Below are 19,124 nucleotides of genomic sequence, written 5' to 3'. Positions count from 1 at the left end.
AGATTTGCAGCGTTTGATGTATCTGTACCTCATGCAGATTTGAAACTAGTGCAGATCTATCAGTCATCAGCATGTTCTTTTGATGTCTTGTGTGGTGACTGTGGCTGGGTATTTTTCTGGACCATGAGTGTGAAAATAAAATCACGGAATATTGCCTCAAAGTAGTGCTGGTTACAGAAACTACCATAAGACATATATTCAGGTTATTCTTTAAATGCAGGCCTTTCTCTCATATATTTAGTACAGGCAAGCTGGTAGATCCAAAACCACACCCTCTCTCTTGCTCTTAAGCAACAGGATTACAATAATAAACACAAGCCTTCATCACTTTATATACATCATCTCTTTATTACTTTTAGTTTATATTATGTCTTTCATATGCCCAATTATCGAGTGCTACCTACTATTGCATGAAAGAGAATTTACACAACACAGCAGAAGTACAAGAATATCACATTGGAAATGACAACCAGTGCATATTGTCCTCCTTAGCTCCAAGTGAGACTGTTTGAAGACCAAACCTTTTACCTCAGTGCCAATGACGTCTTCCACATTATATACCATAAATAATGTAATTCAATAGATGAACATAATGCTTAACGAAAAAGGGATAACTAATATTTGAAAGAGGTAGCTCCACAAGTTTGTCATGAGAACTGTCATCAGAATAACCTGTTACACTGTCAATATTATCGAAAATGTGATAGACTTAGTATATTAGATGAAATAAGTTGTTTTTTCTTAATATGATACAAACTACTAGTAACTGTCATAATGCAGAAACCGGCCTTGGCACTCATGTTCTTTGAATTGCATCTTGAAGCCAGAACAGATCATGACTTACAATCTCATTCTCAATGTTGATCAAAAATAGAATTTTCTAACCACATCACAATCACAAAAGCACTCGTCCTCTATGTTCCTCTCTGGTACCACCCATCACTTAGTGAATTTATAAGGATATATGCAAGAAATATGCACTATATGCATAAAATAGTAATTTCAACCACTACCATAAACAGTGATTATTAAAAGACTCTTTGATGAAAGCAGACTAGAAAAGTAATTGTTTGGGAAACATCACCATTTAACACTGCAGAAGACAAAACTTACACAGAATCTTTCAACATCTTATAAACAATTTTACAGTTTATATTTACCATAACAAATATATTCATGATACCACATTTATGACATACCTTTGAAACTTATTGTACACCATTTTTGATCTCTATTCTCATCATTATGAAAGTGGCTATTAAAGGACTGCACATACATACTCTGTAGAACACATGACCATAGAAAGAAGAAATAATTGACTGTACTATGTTAGCATACACAAGTATTCATATTACAAGAGATTACATAATTACTTCTGAAATGCAAGATTCAAACAATGTGCAGAGGTCTACAGTAACAAAATGAAGGGCACAAACTCTCACCTATCCTCACCATTACAGCTGAGGCTTGCAACATCTGAAGGTGATGATTACTACTACCAGTAGAAGTCAAAACAATAATACCATAAACAGTACACAAGACTTTACACAGATAGTGATTTAAGACCAGAACCTGACAAATTTAGAAGTGAAATCATCAGCATTAAGCTTTGCTATACAGATACTGTGCTACAGACTGATGTCTTCAACAAACACATGATGTAGTTTTGTATCATTGGCTTCTGAGATGGTGTTGACATCATTCTGAAGTTCCATCTGCATCAACATGGATCACAATGCTATCGTCATATAATCTGATCCTAGGAATGCTTACATTAACAACAAAGTGGTGGTATTCGTAAGGAAGTTGGGATGTGGTTTCTAGAGCTAACTGAACTACTGTAAGTAAGTGGCGAGTTAAGTTTCCGAACCTATTTCAGTCATATCACTGCAATGTCAGTTACAATGGAGAATCCAAAGTGACAGAGGCTGTGGTTATTCACCTATATGGTGAAACCACTGAGGCTGGTTATAGAGCTGACAAACCAGATACATTCCCTGTAATCCAGGATCATCCTAGGGATGGGATCGAACTGGCACAACTCTGCACAACTAATTACAGCCAAAGACTACAGGGTCTTTTGTATACTATAAGGGCAACAGCAGAGAATTATCTGTTCATCCCATGAACCAATTTGTGAAACTATGCCTGATATCACGTAACAATTCATCTTACAACTTCCAAGTTAAACATGAAAGCGCTAAAAGCCCAAGCAACAAACAGTTTTTCAGTTACCAGTATGCAGTGACAGCTATGGACAAATGATCAAAACTCATGTTTAGACATTTTAGACTTCATGTTATCTTCCTGGAAGAAGAACTGGCTTCAAATAATTTGAAATTGGGCATGTGCTCCTGCACACAGGCATGAGCACGTCTTGGGCAACCATAGCTGTTCAGGGCACCTAATGAACCTTTTGCCATCTAAGAATATTTGAATGTCCTTTCACTGCAAATATATATGAAAAAGCAGACTGACAAAGGTCACAACAATGGATACCAAAGCCTCACTTGTCTTGACGATATTTCCACTTGTCTAGATGATATTTCTTGTGAGATAATTATAACCTTCTTGGCAGTATGTTCATTGCAATCAAGGTAAAATATCTATTTCAATAGCAGAATCATCTTGAAAAAGCTGAACACTGCAATCCTTCATCTTACTACAGTTAATCCATGACAGACAAACTACAGTATTATGAAGGAGTCATATGTACTTAATGTCTTTCAAGCAGTACATCTGCAATATCCAAATTACATCTTCTTTCAAATTTGGATATCAGCATCAAGACTCCTATGAACTCGATTCCACCTCTCACTAATCACTTCAAAAGTTCACCTCTATGAAATATGTGGACACTGTACAATTTACAAAGATTAAAACTAAGCATGTGTCTGTCTAGTGGGATGTGTTAGGTAAGCGTCACGATAAGCTATATACAACTGCTATACATTGCTCAGTCCCCAGTAATAAATATGAAACAATAGATAATGATCTTGAGCATAACAAAAACAAACTTTACACTATAGCACAGTTGGGTTGTTTACCAACACTGCACTCAGCAGAGGTAAACGTTTTATCTACACACACAACAACCACTGACCCACAAACACACAGAGGAACAGAAGATGGAGAGGAGGAGACTACAACTTCATCAAAGAATAACGCTGAAAATGTTTCATAATCCTCTCTTAGAGCTGGAGCTTTAAAGTCCTATAAATGAAATATTTCAATTGATAAACATGGCATTAAATCATTTTGTTCACAGTTTTAGGTTATTCCAAGAATCAGCACACTGTACCTAACTGAAAGGAAAATGATTAGAACTAACCAATCATCAACAGGCATAGACTGAAGCATAGTGAAATCATCATTAGGAGTTTATTTTGTAAAGATACTCCGTTTTTGTTTGACAGAACATCTATGACTGATTTTCATGCAATATTAAGAATTAATGTCATTTTGAACAATCATCAGAAATAACAAAATATAAATAGTTCAAGTGATAAGCATTATGGTTATTGAAATGAAAATGCTTATGACCATCACGCAAGCAATCTCACATTTCAATTTAGAATTCGTAATTTGTGAGAAAGTTCAAGTGTATGTTATAGACTTTGGCTATCTGTCCATGTCTGACAACAGTAAGAGATAGATGAACATAAAGAGAAGTGACATCAGTCCTCACACATCCGGCCAATCAGCTGCAAGCATTCAGAGAACTGACCAATCAGTTACAAAATCAACTTGTAACAGCTGGCAAAAGAGCTCCATTCAAACTGGTCCAGACCAATCAGATTGCAATTATGAATATAGCAAATCACCCAGCTTGAATACATAAGTGATTTCTGATTGCCTGGAACAAACTGGTGGCGAGCAAATGGGATGTGTGAAGACGTTGATGATGCTGGGGTCACATCCTATGATGGTGATGATAACATGGAGGATGAATGCTGTCGGCAACTGTCAGCTATTGATATCGACACTGCATCGTGTGTACTGCTGTATGCATACAAGCAGTGGACAGTTGGCGCTGGAATGACTGAATTGAAGGCAGAACCAATGCTTGTTAAGATGCCAGACTGGCTTGTTAACTAGCAGGCGCAGCCCTCTTTGTTGGGGGTCTGATCCGTATTGAGGGCATTGCGGGGTGTGGCTGGCTTATGCTGTACTCCGGACTCAGCCGCATTCAGGTCCAGGCTGCAATAAATAGGGATATTATATGTCTTGCTCAGGAAATGCCAACATTTAAGCAGAAAAATCCATTAAAATCTAGTTGTTCTCGTTGTCAAATTGCTTTCACTGATTGGCATTTTTATCTCACAATTTCATGTCATTTGAGAGAATCCGCTGCTTGCTACTACTTTTCAAGAGAAAGTATTATATTGCACCCTAGACATGATGCGTCCTCTGCTAAGAGCATTATCAGGCAATTTGTGAAGAGGTTAGTTTGGTCAGGAAACATTTCTTCTGAGAGAGGTGATAAACTTGTATGACTCAATTATCATGATTTAAGCACTTACTGGGAAGATAAAAGTCCTTTTTGAACAAAGTCCACAAGACAGTAAGTGAGAACCATTAAGGACTAACCTGCCATCTTGTATATTCTGGTAGATTTTCTTGGCTGTGTCTAAGAAAGCATCTTCTACATTCTCTCCACTGGAAGGCAAGCAATGTCCTCAATACAATAATGATTTCAAGGTTTTTAAAGTTCTCACATGAAGCAAACATAAGCAAGTAATGAAAAATTCACAATGTGAACATAAACACAAAAGGTTACAAATTTAATGGTGCCCTCGAACATACACACTTTAAGTGTCAAGTTTAGGACCCAGAAATCATTGTTTTATCATCTGGTTTATGAAAATGATACACATGCAAATTTCAACAATATGAATACTAACGTCTTAGCACTGCACTCAAGAAACATCAATCCATTTTCTTCTGCAAACTGTTTTGCTTCCTCATATGTGACATCTCGCTGGGCTTCCAGGTCACACTTGTTGCCAATCAGGAAAATAACCTATAACACCATGTGTACTTTATATAGAACTCTCCAAACAAATCAAAATCAGCAATATAACTTAAAATGCTGGCCCTTGTTTCAACAATGAAATCCCTTTTTAAGACAATTCTATTCTAAACTCTCTTATCATTTTCACAATACTTTCATGACACGTAAAACTTCCAATAACCATAATAAACAAGTGGGGTCATTTTCACTACTTGTGAAACATTATTTGAAAACAGTTTTATCTTGAGGGATGTTGGCAGACAGCCCAATCTCTGTGTAAAGAAAACTCTTGAGTGTAGTTACTGTGTTTGGGTTGGTGAGGTTTCTGGCGTCCGTCAACCAACTGCTCAGGTGGTTGTAGGTGCTCCTCCTGAAACAAAACACATTATCTTGTTCATGAGGCCAAAACAGTAAATCTTGGCATTCAAGGGAAGTAACTCTGGTAAGTAAAAACAGTACCTCAGAACACCACAATGCGTAACACTATTTAGAGACCACGATCATGTGTTAAAGGAGGGACAACAACTGTACCTGGTGATGTCGTAGACCATGAGTGCCCCTGCTGCTCCCCTGTAGTAGCTGCGAGTGACTGCACGGAACCTCTCCTGCCCAGCTGTGTCCCAGATCTGCAGCTTGATCTTCTGGCCAGCAACCTCGATAATTCTGATAACAATATGGTTCAAATACAAGACAACATCACCTTAACTTCAATGTTAGCAACAACATCTATTATGGATTGACATAAATTAACTATATCTGAAAAACAGATAGTGGGTACCGATATAAAATCAAGCTTGATCTTTGACACAGCTGAAAGATACATTCATAAGCCAGTGCTATGAAACACAGAGATACATATATACTTAGTTCTAGCACCATTGCATGAAGAAAACTATTAATCAACATGTCATGTGATGAAATATCTAGTAACTAATTTCAGTTCATGTGGAAACATTCATTGCAATGTATAGCACTTTGGTCATATTACCATATAAAAACTTTATTACAACTATCCCAAACAGTATTAAAACTATTTCAAAACTAAACATAAGTCTTACAAGCGAACTCTGCACCAAAGACTCTTGATCTTGTTTCATGTATGGACAAAAATCTGTCAACCTTAATACACAATAAAATTTTGTGAATTGGGCTTTAGACTGGAATCTAAATTCACAAACTGTTTATACGACAACACATACCTAGTTCCAAACTCCACTCCTATTGTGTGAGGGCAGTCTGCCATAACTGAAAAAACAAACCAACTCATTTCACACAAAGACAGCAAAGTCAACTGAAAGCTAATCATACTTTTGACAGCGAGAGTTTCAGTTAAATACTCATAAATGATATCTAATCTGTTTGTGAACAATTAACGTTGTTCTCCCATTACCTGACCACTGCTACAATACTGCATATTTTGGCCACAAATCCATAACTAGCATTAATACATGTGGTACTTACATTTCTTTTCTGTGAACTGATGGAGCAAGCAAGATTTGCCAACACCCATGTCACCAATGATGATGTATTTGAAAATATAACTGTAGTTATACGGGCCGGCGGCCATCTTGTCTACTGGTATAACCTGTAAGAATAGATGGTGTTACCATGGTTACTTAAGAACATCAGGAGGAAATGTCACATGAAATTGAATTTGCACAAGGACTCACAATCAGAATACCAATATGTAATGGGTAATGGGTAATAAAAAATATCAAAGACACTGAGGTTCTTTTCTTACAGTGAGTGAATGAGTATGATTTTATGCTGCTTCCAGCAATAGTATGACGGGAGGCACCAGAGTGAGTGAGTGAGTTTAATTTTATGCAGCACTCAGCAATATTTTAGCTATATGGCGGCACTCTGTAAATAATCAAGTCTGGAACAGAAAAATCTATCAACATCTTTTGTATGACACAGGATTTAACTTGCAACCTTCTGCTTTCCGAGTGGGCACTCTAACCACTATACCATGAAGAGCTAAGGCCACAAATCAGTTGAAGTTAGTCAACATTGGGCATGGAGTCCATGGATGGGTGACTGTGTTTGGCGGCTTGACTCCTGAGAGTTTCCCCTACTTCAGTCCTACCCCTTAACGATGCAAATGTGATAGATGTGATCTCACCTTTGGCAAGCAAGTTTGTTCAAAACTGAGTCTGTTCACCCAGCCAAAAATTAGTCCATAATATTCTAGCGTGTAAGAGGGAATGAATATCAGTTTGCTCTTATCTGTGGTATTGCTTTCCACTGAAGAAACTTCACACTGTGGTTATTGTAAATCTACGGCCATGACAATGATCACAACTAACAGGAAACAAAGCAATAACACAGCTTTTACAAAGAAGGCAATGTGCATGTATACACTGAATTGAGGATTAAAACAGATGATCAGTGCATGTTGATATGCCTTATGGGTGATCAGGCAACTTTTCATTTTCGTGAAACATTTGATTTTTCCACCACTCAAAAAATCAATGTTGCAAAAATGTACCATACCAACAAGCATGATACTGATGCAGCACTGACATGAACCGGTTAACTGATAATCCATCGACAAATGTGCTCAAATGTGAATCTTGACTGTGTTAACAGGCAACTGTTCATTGATCTATAATGATGCCTCACATCTGATCAATGAAATAACACAGAAAATGTTTTTGAAATTGACAGTCGCTGACAGTAAGTAAATAAAAAATGTTGTATAGTACATAGCTTTCTTCTGTCTCTAAGTATAAACATGCACATCGCTTATGTCTACAATAACTGTGTAATGAAATCAATGTATTTCAATCACTCAGGCAGCTAACCTTTAAGAAGACTAACTTACCTAATATGACAGAGAAAGATGAAAAAAGTCTCCTAGCAATCAACACAGCATGTGCAAGTTGAGGCAAATGGAGGACCTGATTTTACCCTTCTGAAAATACAATACATTCATCCATATTATTGACTGGGAATCTTGTAGGATTGTTCTGATTTAATCACATGTTCTGTGAATTGGACCATATTCCTTCATCGATTAAATTCCTAATTCTTGATAATTGTAATTTAATATTTGTGAATTTGCTAAAACTAATTAAAGTGTTTTTACTTGAATTTGTCAAATATTCACAAAAGCAAGAGGACAATAGTCCATGCTCTTACATATTTCATTTGACCGTAATGTGGTCACAAGTCCCCTACTCTGTATTTTCACTGGCTACCATGTTCACAGCTAATGTCGCCAGCCACAGATGCAAGGTAAATATGTAAACTGTCATACTGTTCTCATCTTGCTTATCAAGTGTTGAGAAACATGACAAGTATCGGATGATACGAATAATGGCAGGAGCTTTCTGAACATTAGTAAACTGAATTTGAAAAAGTGAATTTCTCTTTGGTAATCCAGAAAATAATCCCAAATTACTACTGCAATGAAATAGAAACGTTACGACTAGTAAATGGATTCTGGGGACTGGCAGTACATTTGATAACACAATTTTACCTATCAGTTAACTGGAACACATGCTCTTTCAGTTTGGAAATGACAGCCACAGTCAAATTTGGGTGAGTGAAGCTAAATTGTAAATGATCACATCACATTTAACAGAGTAAGAAACGCCCAAACATTTCAGCCAGACCACAGGTCTCAAAAACCACACCTCAAAGTCTGGATATTGACTGAGTTACTGACATCCTTGTGTGCTTTAAAAATGCTTATTCTTCAACACATAGACATTAATAAGCAAATTCAATGGATGCATCAAGTTTATCACAATATCAGTGTGTTAAATAATTTCATTGTATACACATGCTAATTAGGGGCAGTATTCACCAAGTGATCTACCTGCCGCCATGTTGGAATGCTGGTAACGTACGTTACCAGCATCAACTTAGGTGCAGTGAACAGTTTGCAAATAACCAAAGAATAGACTACACAAACCAGCAATTGACAAAGGGAAAGAACTAAGTTGTAGATAAGTTGTCTGTCCAGTGAATAATATCACAGAAAATTTGTGGATGCATTGAATTTTTTTTAGGGGGGGGCCATTGTGAGTACTAGACAAACAAGTCAGCAAGCATGGTAAGCTACCTTTTATGAGACCACTGTGGTGCTATTCCACTGCAGACTTACACAGGTAGCAGTTGTTTTGATATGAGCGTGTTAATGAGGTGATAATCATGTGGAATATTGACATGCAATTTGCAATTTGCAATTAGAATAGTGCTTAGTCACTCTGTGTAATTGGTCATCTTGAAGGGAAAGATAAAACATCCTTTCTACATCATACGTATTTGTGTTGGGAATCGATCTCTAAAACCATAATCGATTACTGATGTCTTCTGTCGATCCATTACCAAGAAGTGATTGACTGCAAGTATGGATTTATGACCACAAGACAAGATGAGGAGACCATTGCTACATCAGTGTTGGCTCAAGAGAGTGTTTTTGAGTGTTCTGACTGATCAAATTCATTGAAGACCCCCTCTATTTTACATCTGCCCATCTATTTAACATTAGAGGGGGTCCAGAAACATTATACTCATCAATTTGGACCCACTCAAAATTTCACCCAAATCTAACACTGCTACATGATTGATGTAATAAAGATATGTCACATGATATGGGATCGTAACAGATTCTTCTATAGAAATGGATTAAAAAACACTTTGACAACAGGATATTGAAAATTATGGAGTATTTAACAACTAATATGAATTTAGGTCACTATTTTTACTGTTAAGCGATATGTATGTCATTTTTTTTTGTGTCCAAAAATTGAGAAACGCTGAACTCAAGGTCTGTGTGTCGACTTCGATGTAGAAGTCAGAATAGAATGGCTATAAATCTAAGAGTAGATGTGACAAATATCAGTAAAGGTATTCATTTCCAACCTTCATGAATTCGACAAGAATTGAGCCTTTCACAAAAACAAAATGTTTTCTCACGGAAACGTGTGGGAAAGCAGGCATTTTGTTGACAGTCTGACCAGCCAATGAAATTGCTTGTTTTGATCACGTTATATTTCAGTAGTATTTGTTTGTTTTGGAAACATATTTTCATAACATACTACATTTATGAAACCTGAATCGATACTTGCATATTCAATCATATAATCAAACATGGGTCTAAATACTATATGTACCTAGGCTAAAACTGTTATTACACTGTAAGCCACTACCTGATCAAGAAGAAAACGACTGCTCCGTTGGCAAGATATAAATAGACTTGACTTCCTGTATTACGGCTGCGATCACGAGCCTACCTTAAGGTATTTACAAATCCTGCATGTACACCAACTGTTTTAAGTTATTCTTGAGCATTATCAAATGGAAAGTTTTTCAATCGATTATCAAAGTTTGATTGTCAAACGATCATTAATTAACCGACTATTTGATCAGCCGGTGCACCACTAATATGTATGCTCAAACAATGAGTTCAAATAGCTTGCACATTGGTTCAGAAGTCATGGCAAGGAGTGTTAAAATTGATTAATACCCTATCAACACAACAGAAATATGGCTGATCTCGCAAACAATGGGAAAATGCTATTAGTCATTTCCAACTAGTGCAAAATCTGCAATAACTGCATCCAGCTAGTGCAATAACTGCATCACAGATTTCATGAAATAAAATATGCAAGATACATTTTGTGTACTGAGATAGGTGGAAGTCGAGTAGAAATTAGAATCACACAGAAATGCAACCTTAAACTACAAGTACAACTGCTCGTTAATGTGACTCACTCCTTCATGTTTACTGAAAGAGCTTGTTTTGGAATACTGCCGTTTTCCAAATGGCATAAGGATGTAACATCTTATGTTTTCGCTTATTCATACATGATGCCAAGGGTTCAAACTTAAACTGAATTATCACACAAGTGTATGCTCTCAGTATTTTGTAATATCTCATTAGCTTGAATATCTGGACACAGTGTTTTCAAAAGATTAAAAAACAGTCCTTTGATTATGACTAGAAGTGATCCAATACTATACTGAACACACTTTATATGACATTAACCGAGGGCATACCATTATCAAAGATAGTTTTTCATTTTCTGTAAGTTTTTAAAAAAGAATAATGTACGCCTATGTACTGTGATGACTAATATCTTGGTAATCAAAATAGCAAAATGTGTGAAATTTTGGATATGGCTTTGCTAATGATTCATTTAAAACTAATAAAAGAAAATGCAAGCTTCCAAAACTGGACATCAAATATGTAGTTGGGCTGACTACTACTTGAACACCCCTCGTAAGTCTGAAGACTCTTTATGAAAGGTTTTTCAAGATGATGAAGAATAAATTCAACAACGTTTTAGATATATTTACAATAATATTACTATACATAGTTAATGTGCATATATTATTATTCCTAACATTTAAGGAATCTGACTAATTCATAATTAGCAATAACTGCCATGTTTACAGTGGATATTTGTGTCTATATCCAAGAAGTATCCTTCTTTATAATTGTTGGATCAGGATTCTTTTGAGTTGATATATCTGTATTGGTGTAATCACTGACATCCTTTGTTTGGATAGATTCAATTCCGAGGGCATAGACAGACATTCTGAGATTCACTTTCAACAAAATGTAACATGACAATAGACAAACAGTAACACACACCAGTCATTCCAACAAGACCAAGGGAGATAAGGCATGACTCTTCTACGACCAGGTTTTAGTTTCAGCAAGGGCAACACCCCCTAACCTGACTGAAACACTGAAGGCCTGATCAAACGCCACTGGATCCATAAACAATAAAAACAATGTCATATCTAAAATGTAATTTACATAGTATATGCATTGTGAAAACGCAAGGGATCAAAGTTCTATGTCATCAATGGACTTCCATTCTCATTATGCCTGTGACTCACGAGATCTGCCTGAGCAGACGCCACGCTCTTTCTGTGTGACAAAACAAACAGTTGTTCAGGACATTTCAATCATGGCTGCCAAAATGTTACTCGGCCGTTTACCCGTTCATAGTCTCAGCTCGTAAATATATGAACGTCACAGAAATCCTGAAATTCGACAGCTCAGTATGTGTACTTACTGAAACTTTACTTCCTATTTATATCAACAAACACGAATTTTGCACCACCTCTCCCTCTCCATAGCCCAAATACAAGGGCACAAACAAAATGGTTAAAAGTTATACTACGGACGTGCAAGTCTTATGTGTAGGTATACATTCTAGTTATGCCATTCCATTGGGTAAACTTACGTAAAATGGAGAAAACAGACAAGAAATGCTTCAGTTTCGATCTCTCTTTCCTTAAGAAATCACAAAATGGCGTCGGGCAATGTTTTCGATGGTTTTACCGTGCCGCCTAGCGGCAGACAACTCAAGGGAAATAACTCTGTTAAACAGTGTATTTCTTATGTGCAGCGCTAAGACCTCTCATACTCAACGTGATTTCAACTGAAACAAAGACAGACACGGAAACTGAGTATTAAACTCGGAGACAAGACGCAGCATTTATTTTCAACAAATAATAAATGAAAACTAAGCGGTTAAAAAGACCTACTGTTATCATAATTTTCTATATAATTTGTGGATATGTCCATGTTTAGGAAATTCATATATACTTGGACTCTAACCGATTAAAATGACCGTGCTATAACATAACTGTCCAATTGCATGATCAGGGTGTAGTGTGTGGTTTTCACCCACTCACTCATATCCCTCATTCATTTAACATGGATAGACTGTCACTAGTTACTAGTCAGTTTGTTTATCTCCCATCTCACCGGGACCCTTCTTACGTACAAATTGGGTTATTTCCTATTATATATTTCAGCGTTAGTCTGCTACTGCAACTGCCACTCTTACTTAAAAGTCACATGCAACCAAAAGAAAGCTAATTAAAACACAGTTATCACTTATTCATGACATATAGAAAGCACTGCTGATTAAGACATACACAAATAATAAAAAAACATATTAGCGTATAGTCTCAAATCAAAAGTGCAATATTTTGTACTTGGGGTTACCTTCCTCGCAGTCGCGATACCGAACACAGTCAGAGCCGGTGGGTGTGCACTCAAGTGTAACAAAGATTTTTCATTGGCAACTGGTTCATTTGCCGATACGCTTAGCCGGCTCTTTGTTTATAGCTTATAAACCCGATAGGTGTTAATTTCAAACTGGTCGGTGATTGAAATTGTGCATTGCACATTGCCATTTGACTTGACAGGAAGGCAGATATATGTGTCAATAAATCGGACACTGAGTTTTCTCCGTGACAGAGTCTGCTTATCACAATCAGCATGTTTTTTTAAATGTAACTAGTAGATTATTTACGTGTTTGTGTACACAACCATGATTAGACTAGTGCTCACGACCTCATACTCCGGGCAGGCATACTGTTTCAGGCCCCGCGAACTTATTCTCACACTATATGAACGCACCGGAGCATAGCTGTTGAAACAGCGCTGGGGAAAAATTAGTGAATCGTTTGAACTCCAATTTCAGCAAGTTTTTTCAGCTTTGTAGGTTGAATAGGCATTTTTGATGGTTTGTCTCGGTTAGTGCATAACGAAAGGTATTGGAATCTGCAAAGTTGTGTTGTACGTTGCATGTTACCTTTAAATCTGCCTCCCAGACTCAAGAGAATAGAACTCAGGTACAGAGTGTGTAAGCGAGTTTTGTTTTACGCCGCTTGGAGCAATAATCCAACAATATCACGTTAGGGGACACCAAGAATGGACATCACGCACTGTGGGGAATCAAACCCGGGTGTTCGGCGTAATACGCCAACGCTTTAACCACTTGGCTACCCAACTACCCCTCTTCATCCAACCTGTGCAGTTCGTAAACATTACTAACCAGCGGCAAGAGTGCGCGAAGTACAATTCTACCATGACTTCAGAAAATACTGGATTCTGATTGGTTAGTCAAAGTCATTCAGAGGTATATAATCACGTTATATACCTCTGATTTTCCAACACATTATGTATTTGTTTGAAATCTGCATAATGCAGTTATGGTAGAATGGAGATAAACGTAATGTGTCGGAAAAGCAGAGGTATATAGCAAATAGCTCTAAATTTGATTTAAAACCGAACGCGTATGTTTATCTCCTAACTGACCAGCTTCCGCGGTAGAGAGAGATACGTGTTTGTGACGTCACGGTAATCAATGATTTCCAAATAGTCGACATAGTCCTTTGATACTGATCTCGTCCATTCCATATGTCACGTGGATATGTATGTTTGGAATGGTGAAAATATCCCACCATCATGTTTGACTACAATTTCCTCGCAAAAGTACAGTTACCTCAATTAAAAATGTGTGTAGATGTACAAACTGATTAAAATGCAACCCAAATGGAGCGGTGATTAATTTCAGGGTTGTGGCAACGTACACTGGACTATCCATTCTAGACTTGAGTTGGACGCAGTTTTAATCTATTGTGTAGGGCCTAGGAGAAAGACTACATCGCATCTCTTGGTTTAAAATATATGGTCATTAGTTGATTAAAACAGAACACCTTCAAAGTCGCGGTCAGGTATACCTTTTTCAAGCATCATTTATTGGCAGTAAATTTCCACGGTGTAACATCACGTGTACAATGTCACGTAGATGGACATATGTAAGTGTTACGGCGATTGTGTCAACGTACCGTGGTGAGAGCGTTTCATTCCTCGTCAACGGTTGCAACATTTTGGTCGAACCGACTTTTCATGTGCAGTGTTCAAACAATCCGACGACGATTTGTTGTTGTCTTTGTTGTTGCTTATGTTGTTGTTATTTAACGTCACCCTCAGCTACATGGCGGCGGTCTCTGAATAAATCAAGGCAAGCAAGAGCTTGACACTATGAGCATCAGTCTAAGGCGATGTCGTACATAATCGAGTATGGAGAATCTCATGACTGACATCGACCCTAGGCAACTATATCACGACATCGTCCTCTGAATAACAACACCTTCATGACAAGCTGTGAGTTGTGTGGCAAACTTGGGTTTCTTTACTGATTACAAATTTGTTCGCGCGATGTTATTGCCATACCCCTTACTATAAGTTTGTATTACAGCAAAATTTGTAATACGGGTCACGAGACCTCCAATAGTGAATGAAGACTTTATGACTTGGTTTGTTTGTTGTTTAACGACACGCTCAGCTACATTCCATGACTGAATGAGCCCCGATGTTAACCCTTTGGAGCATATCTGGGACGTCACTGGTGTGCAACAAAGAGTTCCTCCTGTCCAGAACCTGGCCCAGCTGGAAGCTGCATTACAAGAGGAATGGCGTACATTTCCCCCTCAGAGGATCAGGAGGCTGACTCGGGGTGTGAGGAGGATAGTGCTGGCTGTCTTAGTCAGATTGAAGCTACACTCGGTATTGACCTTGAATTGTTTGAGACGTGCCAAATTTCAATTCGAATGCTCACATTCACCAGTGAATTCAACAGTAAACAGTTCAGGGCCATACTTGTACAGACATGGCTTTGTAGGAAAATTAGTGCGTTTTTTAAGATCAACTATCATCACAAAATCAGCATGGATTCCAATCGTGTTGCCTTTTCTATGAGTCAAACCATCATGCAGGCCAGAAAACCCCATGACGAACCATCGTGGTCACAACGAGAGGTTTTATGTACGTGTTGATAACCTATCATGGCAATAATACAGAGGGTGCTTATTTAAGTTCTTTGCGTATAGATTCTAACGGCAACGACAAAACATCTGTCTCGATACGCCGCCTTTTACAGAATTATCCATGATTTAAACATCATTTTTCATCAGCTCAACTGCTGAAATGTCCATCAAAGAAGACAGAAGCAAATTGCAGTCGGGATCTTTACGGGATGTTTAGTAATAAGAGACATGCGACGACAAGATATGAATGCTCTCAGGCGATGTGTCCTTAAGTTGGGCCAGATTACATAATGTAAGTCGTACACAATGAATTAACCCGCTTCACCTGAACATGGTATCAGGCAGCTTATCCGTGTCACTGAAGATGTGAATAATAGGTATTATCAGAGACCATATATTATATGGTCTCTGGTATTATCCAAATGTCATTCACGTGTGAGTCACGTGTGAGTCACGTGCGTGCAGCAGGAAGCAAATAAACAGCGAAGACACAATGGACCGTGATCAAGTACAGGCAGTTGAACGGGGTTTAGTCAGATCCTGTAGGGGAAATGCCTAGGGTATGTAGAACGCAACAGAGCTCCGTATATGGTTCAGGGGAGTTGATGTAGTCTGTCATAAAGACCCCGAAACACACATACACGAGCCATGCAAGTCTACATTTCTACAGATTCGGGAAATGAAGATAGTCTCAAGGTTCTTTTATTATAAACTGTTTTCTTTCTGTAAATTATATTACTTTCAGATACTAGACTATGTGTTAGTCTAAGCATGTTGTGCAGTATCAAGATCAGAAACGAACACTATGAAATGGATGCTTAATTATGTCCCCATCAAACTAGCTCAGATGACCTCTTTAAACTATTTACTCCGATAACCTCAACTTCCCAATTCCTCAGCCCCTTTATATTATATAGAGTCATATTACTATAGACCGTTCTCTGGCGTTATTCCAGTTCCATTGAACTAGTTTTCTCTGGAGTTAAAAAGTCACACTGACTCGGTGCGCCTATAGTGGCTGGAAGAGTTAAGGTACAAAGTGAGAGTTCACGGATAGCGTCTGGCCATCTGGCCATACCGTTTGAGTTTGACATCCAATGATCGAGGGAAAGTGAAAGAACCGCTGAGCAGCTTGGCTGAATATTGACGCTGTACAAATGTTATAATAATACTATATTAATAATGACTCGCCTGACTTAGAAAAAACATCGACGTTTATCTACGCAGGCGAGTAACTCTACTATCTTCTCCTTCGCTAAAAACCTTAAACATGCTACTGTCCTTGGCACTACCTTCAGGTGTATGAGAAACATCTTATATTTTGGTTACTGCATATTTCTCTGATATTCCCACGTACCACTGATCATAATAGATAACCAGTTGTGTTTAACGTTGCTAATCTGTTTTGATTCTGTATTACGACTATGTGTCCTGTATTATATTGTTTGAATGCTCGCAGTAGTGATGTAGTAGATACAGTGCTGTTTGGTCGATTATAAATGTGGGTGAACCAATGGCAAAACATACGACTTATTGTTTAATGCATTGGGCGAGTATTCTGTGGAGATCCTTACATCGTTATCAAGATAAACGTGACTACAACCAAGTGATGAGAAGGATCTATAAACAGTATGTTGTCACAAAAATGTTATTAAGATTAACAACAGCATATAATTCATGGCAAGTGGAGAAATATTCAATGAGGCCATGCAGTAGGGACGAAAGTGTGAGTGAGTGAGTGAGCATGGGTTTATAACCCGTTTAGAAATACTCCAGCAATATCACGAGCACACCAGATAGTGGGCTTCACACATTGAAGCCATGTGGGGAACTGAACCCGGGTCTTCGGTGTGACGAGCGAACGCTTTAACCACTAAGCTCCCCATCGTCCCTTAGGGAGTAAGAACAATATATAGCACGGTCATGAAGCAAACAAACAGGAGGGATTAAATTGTGAAAACAGTAGAGACCAAGCTGTAAGAGTGGCCACAGATAAGTTCTTTACGCTCTTCTTCGTCGGATGGTATGTTGTACCCTTGGTCACTGTGAAGCAAACATTTGTTGAGTTGGTTTGTTGATAGCTTCCAAGAATTTTTATCGTGAAATCCAGATTCTTGGAGGACAGTATTTCAACTTTGTCAAACTGGTCAAGATGACTTGGGAATGTTTGTTGGTGATCTGAGAGGGCTGGTTTTGCTGTCCGACTTCTCATTTGAGGGTTATACTCCTTAACGTTGTATCTTCGAGACAGGAAGTTTCACCTATAAGTTGGATTTTGGCTTGATCATTTGGGGTCTGGGTTGGAGTGTGTTCGAGATGACCCTCTTGACCAACTTGGTGGGACACTGGATGGGGTTGCCGAAGACATGCTGCAGGTGATTAGGCTCTTCAAGGTCATGGTTCCTGAAGGTGATGTGCATGGCGCGTACAGTCAGGGTTGAGATGGTATCCAGACTTAGTTTTAGGGGTATGGCTGGAGTTAAAATTAATGCACTGGTCTGAATGAGTGCGTTTCCTGAAGGTTTGGGTGCTTTTGCCATATTATTAGTGCGCTCTGATCCTTGCAGTTATGTTGTTTAGTGCAGTCGGAAAATGACAAGAACAACAATTCAAAACATTGATTACAGATTACATTGTTTCCTGGTTACCTGGCTCCGTCCTGTTGCACAACATAATGCGATAACCAGCCCAGAATTGTTAGACTAATTCATTTAACTGGATACATACATATTAACCAGTTGTTCACTTGTATATTGCAACACTACGCTCATTCTAAGCACGTCGTACATCGTGCTCAGACAAACGGAAACCTGGAAATCGTGGAAGTCTCAAAACGAGGCTCTGCCGCTGTGAAACTCTGGTGGTCTGGTACGGAATTGACCTCATTATGCTTTACAGAATTACATCGATGAACGGGAGGTTGATGCTCATGTCAATTTAAGTAGGCTTATTATAGGGAATCATTTGGTTGGTTTGGCGTGGTTGTTGTTTAACGCCACACTCAGCAATATTCATCCTATATAGTGTCAGTCTGGACCGAGTCTGGACCGGACAATCCAGTGATCAACAACATGAGCATCGATCTACGAAACTGTGATACGTTGACATATGTTAACCAAGCAAGCGAGCCTGACCATCTGATCCTATGTGTCCCCACCTAACACAGACATAGGTTGCTGAAAGCTAGTTCTAAACCTGATCTTCGCGGTTATAATGTAACGAGCGACTATGTTTCAATAACTACTGCTAAATCGGGTATTTTTCTCTACACTGATGCTCAACGCTAACTATTCCGTACATCTGATTTGAATACTTTTTCAGCTCAAGGTTAGTTCTGGTGCAAACCTAAAATACGAAAAAATGGCATGATGCTCTCAAACCAAAGAACAAGCAGAAAACTAGATGATCATGGTTTGACTAAGAGAGGCTACTCTGATCATCCGCGTAGCAATCCAATTTTTTTCAAAGCTTTATATTTAAATAGTATTTGGAGTGCTTGCCCAACGTTTTAGCAACA

At 38.2% G+C, this 19,124-nt stretch overlaps 2 protein-coding genes across 2 annotated transcripts in view; both read right to left on the bottom strand.

Annotated features, from left to right (window-relative positions):
• Positions 1 to 19,124, bottom strand: part of LOC137273488 (LIM domain transcription factor LMO4.1-like) — a 235,968-nt gene that overhangs the window by 51,178 nt on the left and 165,666 nt on the right. The gene's annotated exons all lie outside the window — the stretch shown is intronic.
• Positions 325 to 12,348, bottom strand: LOC137273487 (ras-related protein Rab-14). Its single transcript, XM_067806194.1, has 9 exons — positions 12,226 to 12,348; positions 7,842 to 7,931; positions 6,476 to 6,599; positions 6,214 to 6,259; positions 5,546 to 5,677; positions 5,318 to 5,384; positions 4,905 to 5,023; positions 4,591 to 4,659; positions 325 to 4,200 (listed from the first exon to the last, which is right to left on the bottom strand). Exons 3-9 carry the CDS (start codon positions 6,579 to 6,581, stop codon positions 4,095 to 4,097), a joined length of 645 nt encoding a protein of 214 aa, XP_067662295.1. The 5' UTR covers positions 6,582 to 6,599; positions 7,842 to 7,931; positions 12,226 to 12,348; the 3' UTR covers positions 325 to 4,094.

This window comes from Haliotis asinina, chromosome 2 (genome assembly GCF_037392515.1).
Source record: "Haliotis asinina isolate JCU_RB_2024 chromosome 2, JCU_Hal_asi_v2, whole genome shotgun sequence".
Taxonomy (NCBI): Eukaryota; Metazoa; Mollusca; class Gastropoda; order Lepetellida; family Haliotidae; genus Haliotis; species Haliotis asinina.
Note: the sequence above shows the minus strand (reverse complement) of the source record. Positions and strands in the feature narration are given on the sequence as shown.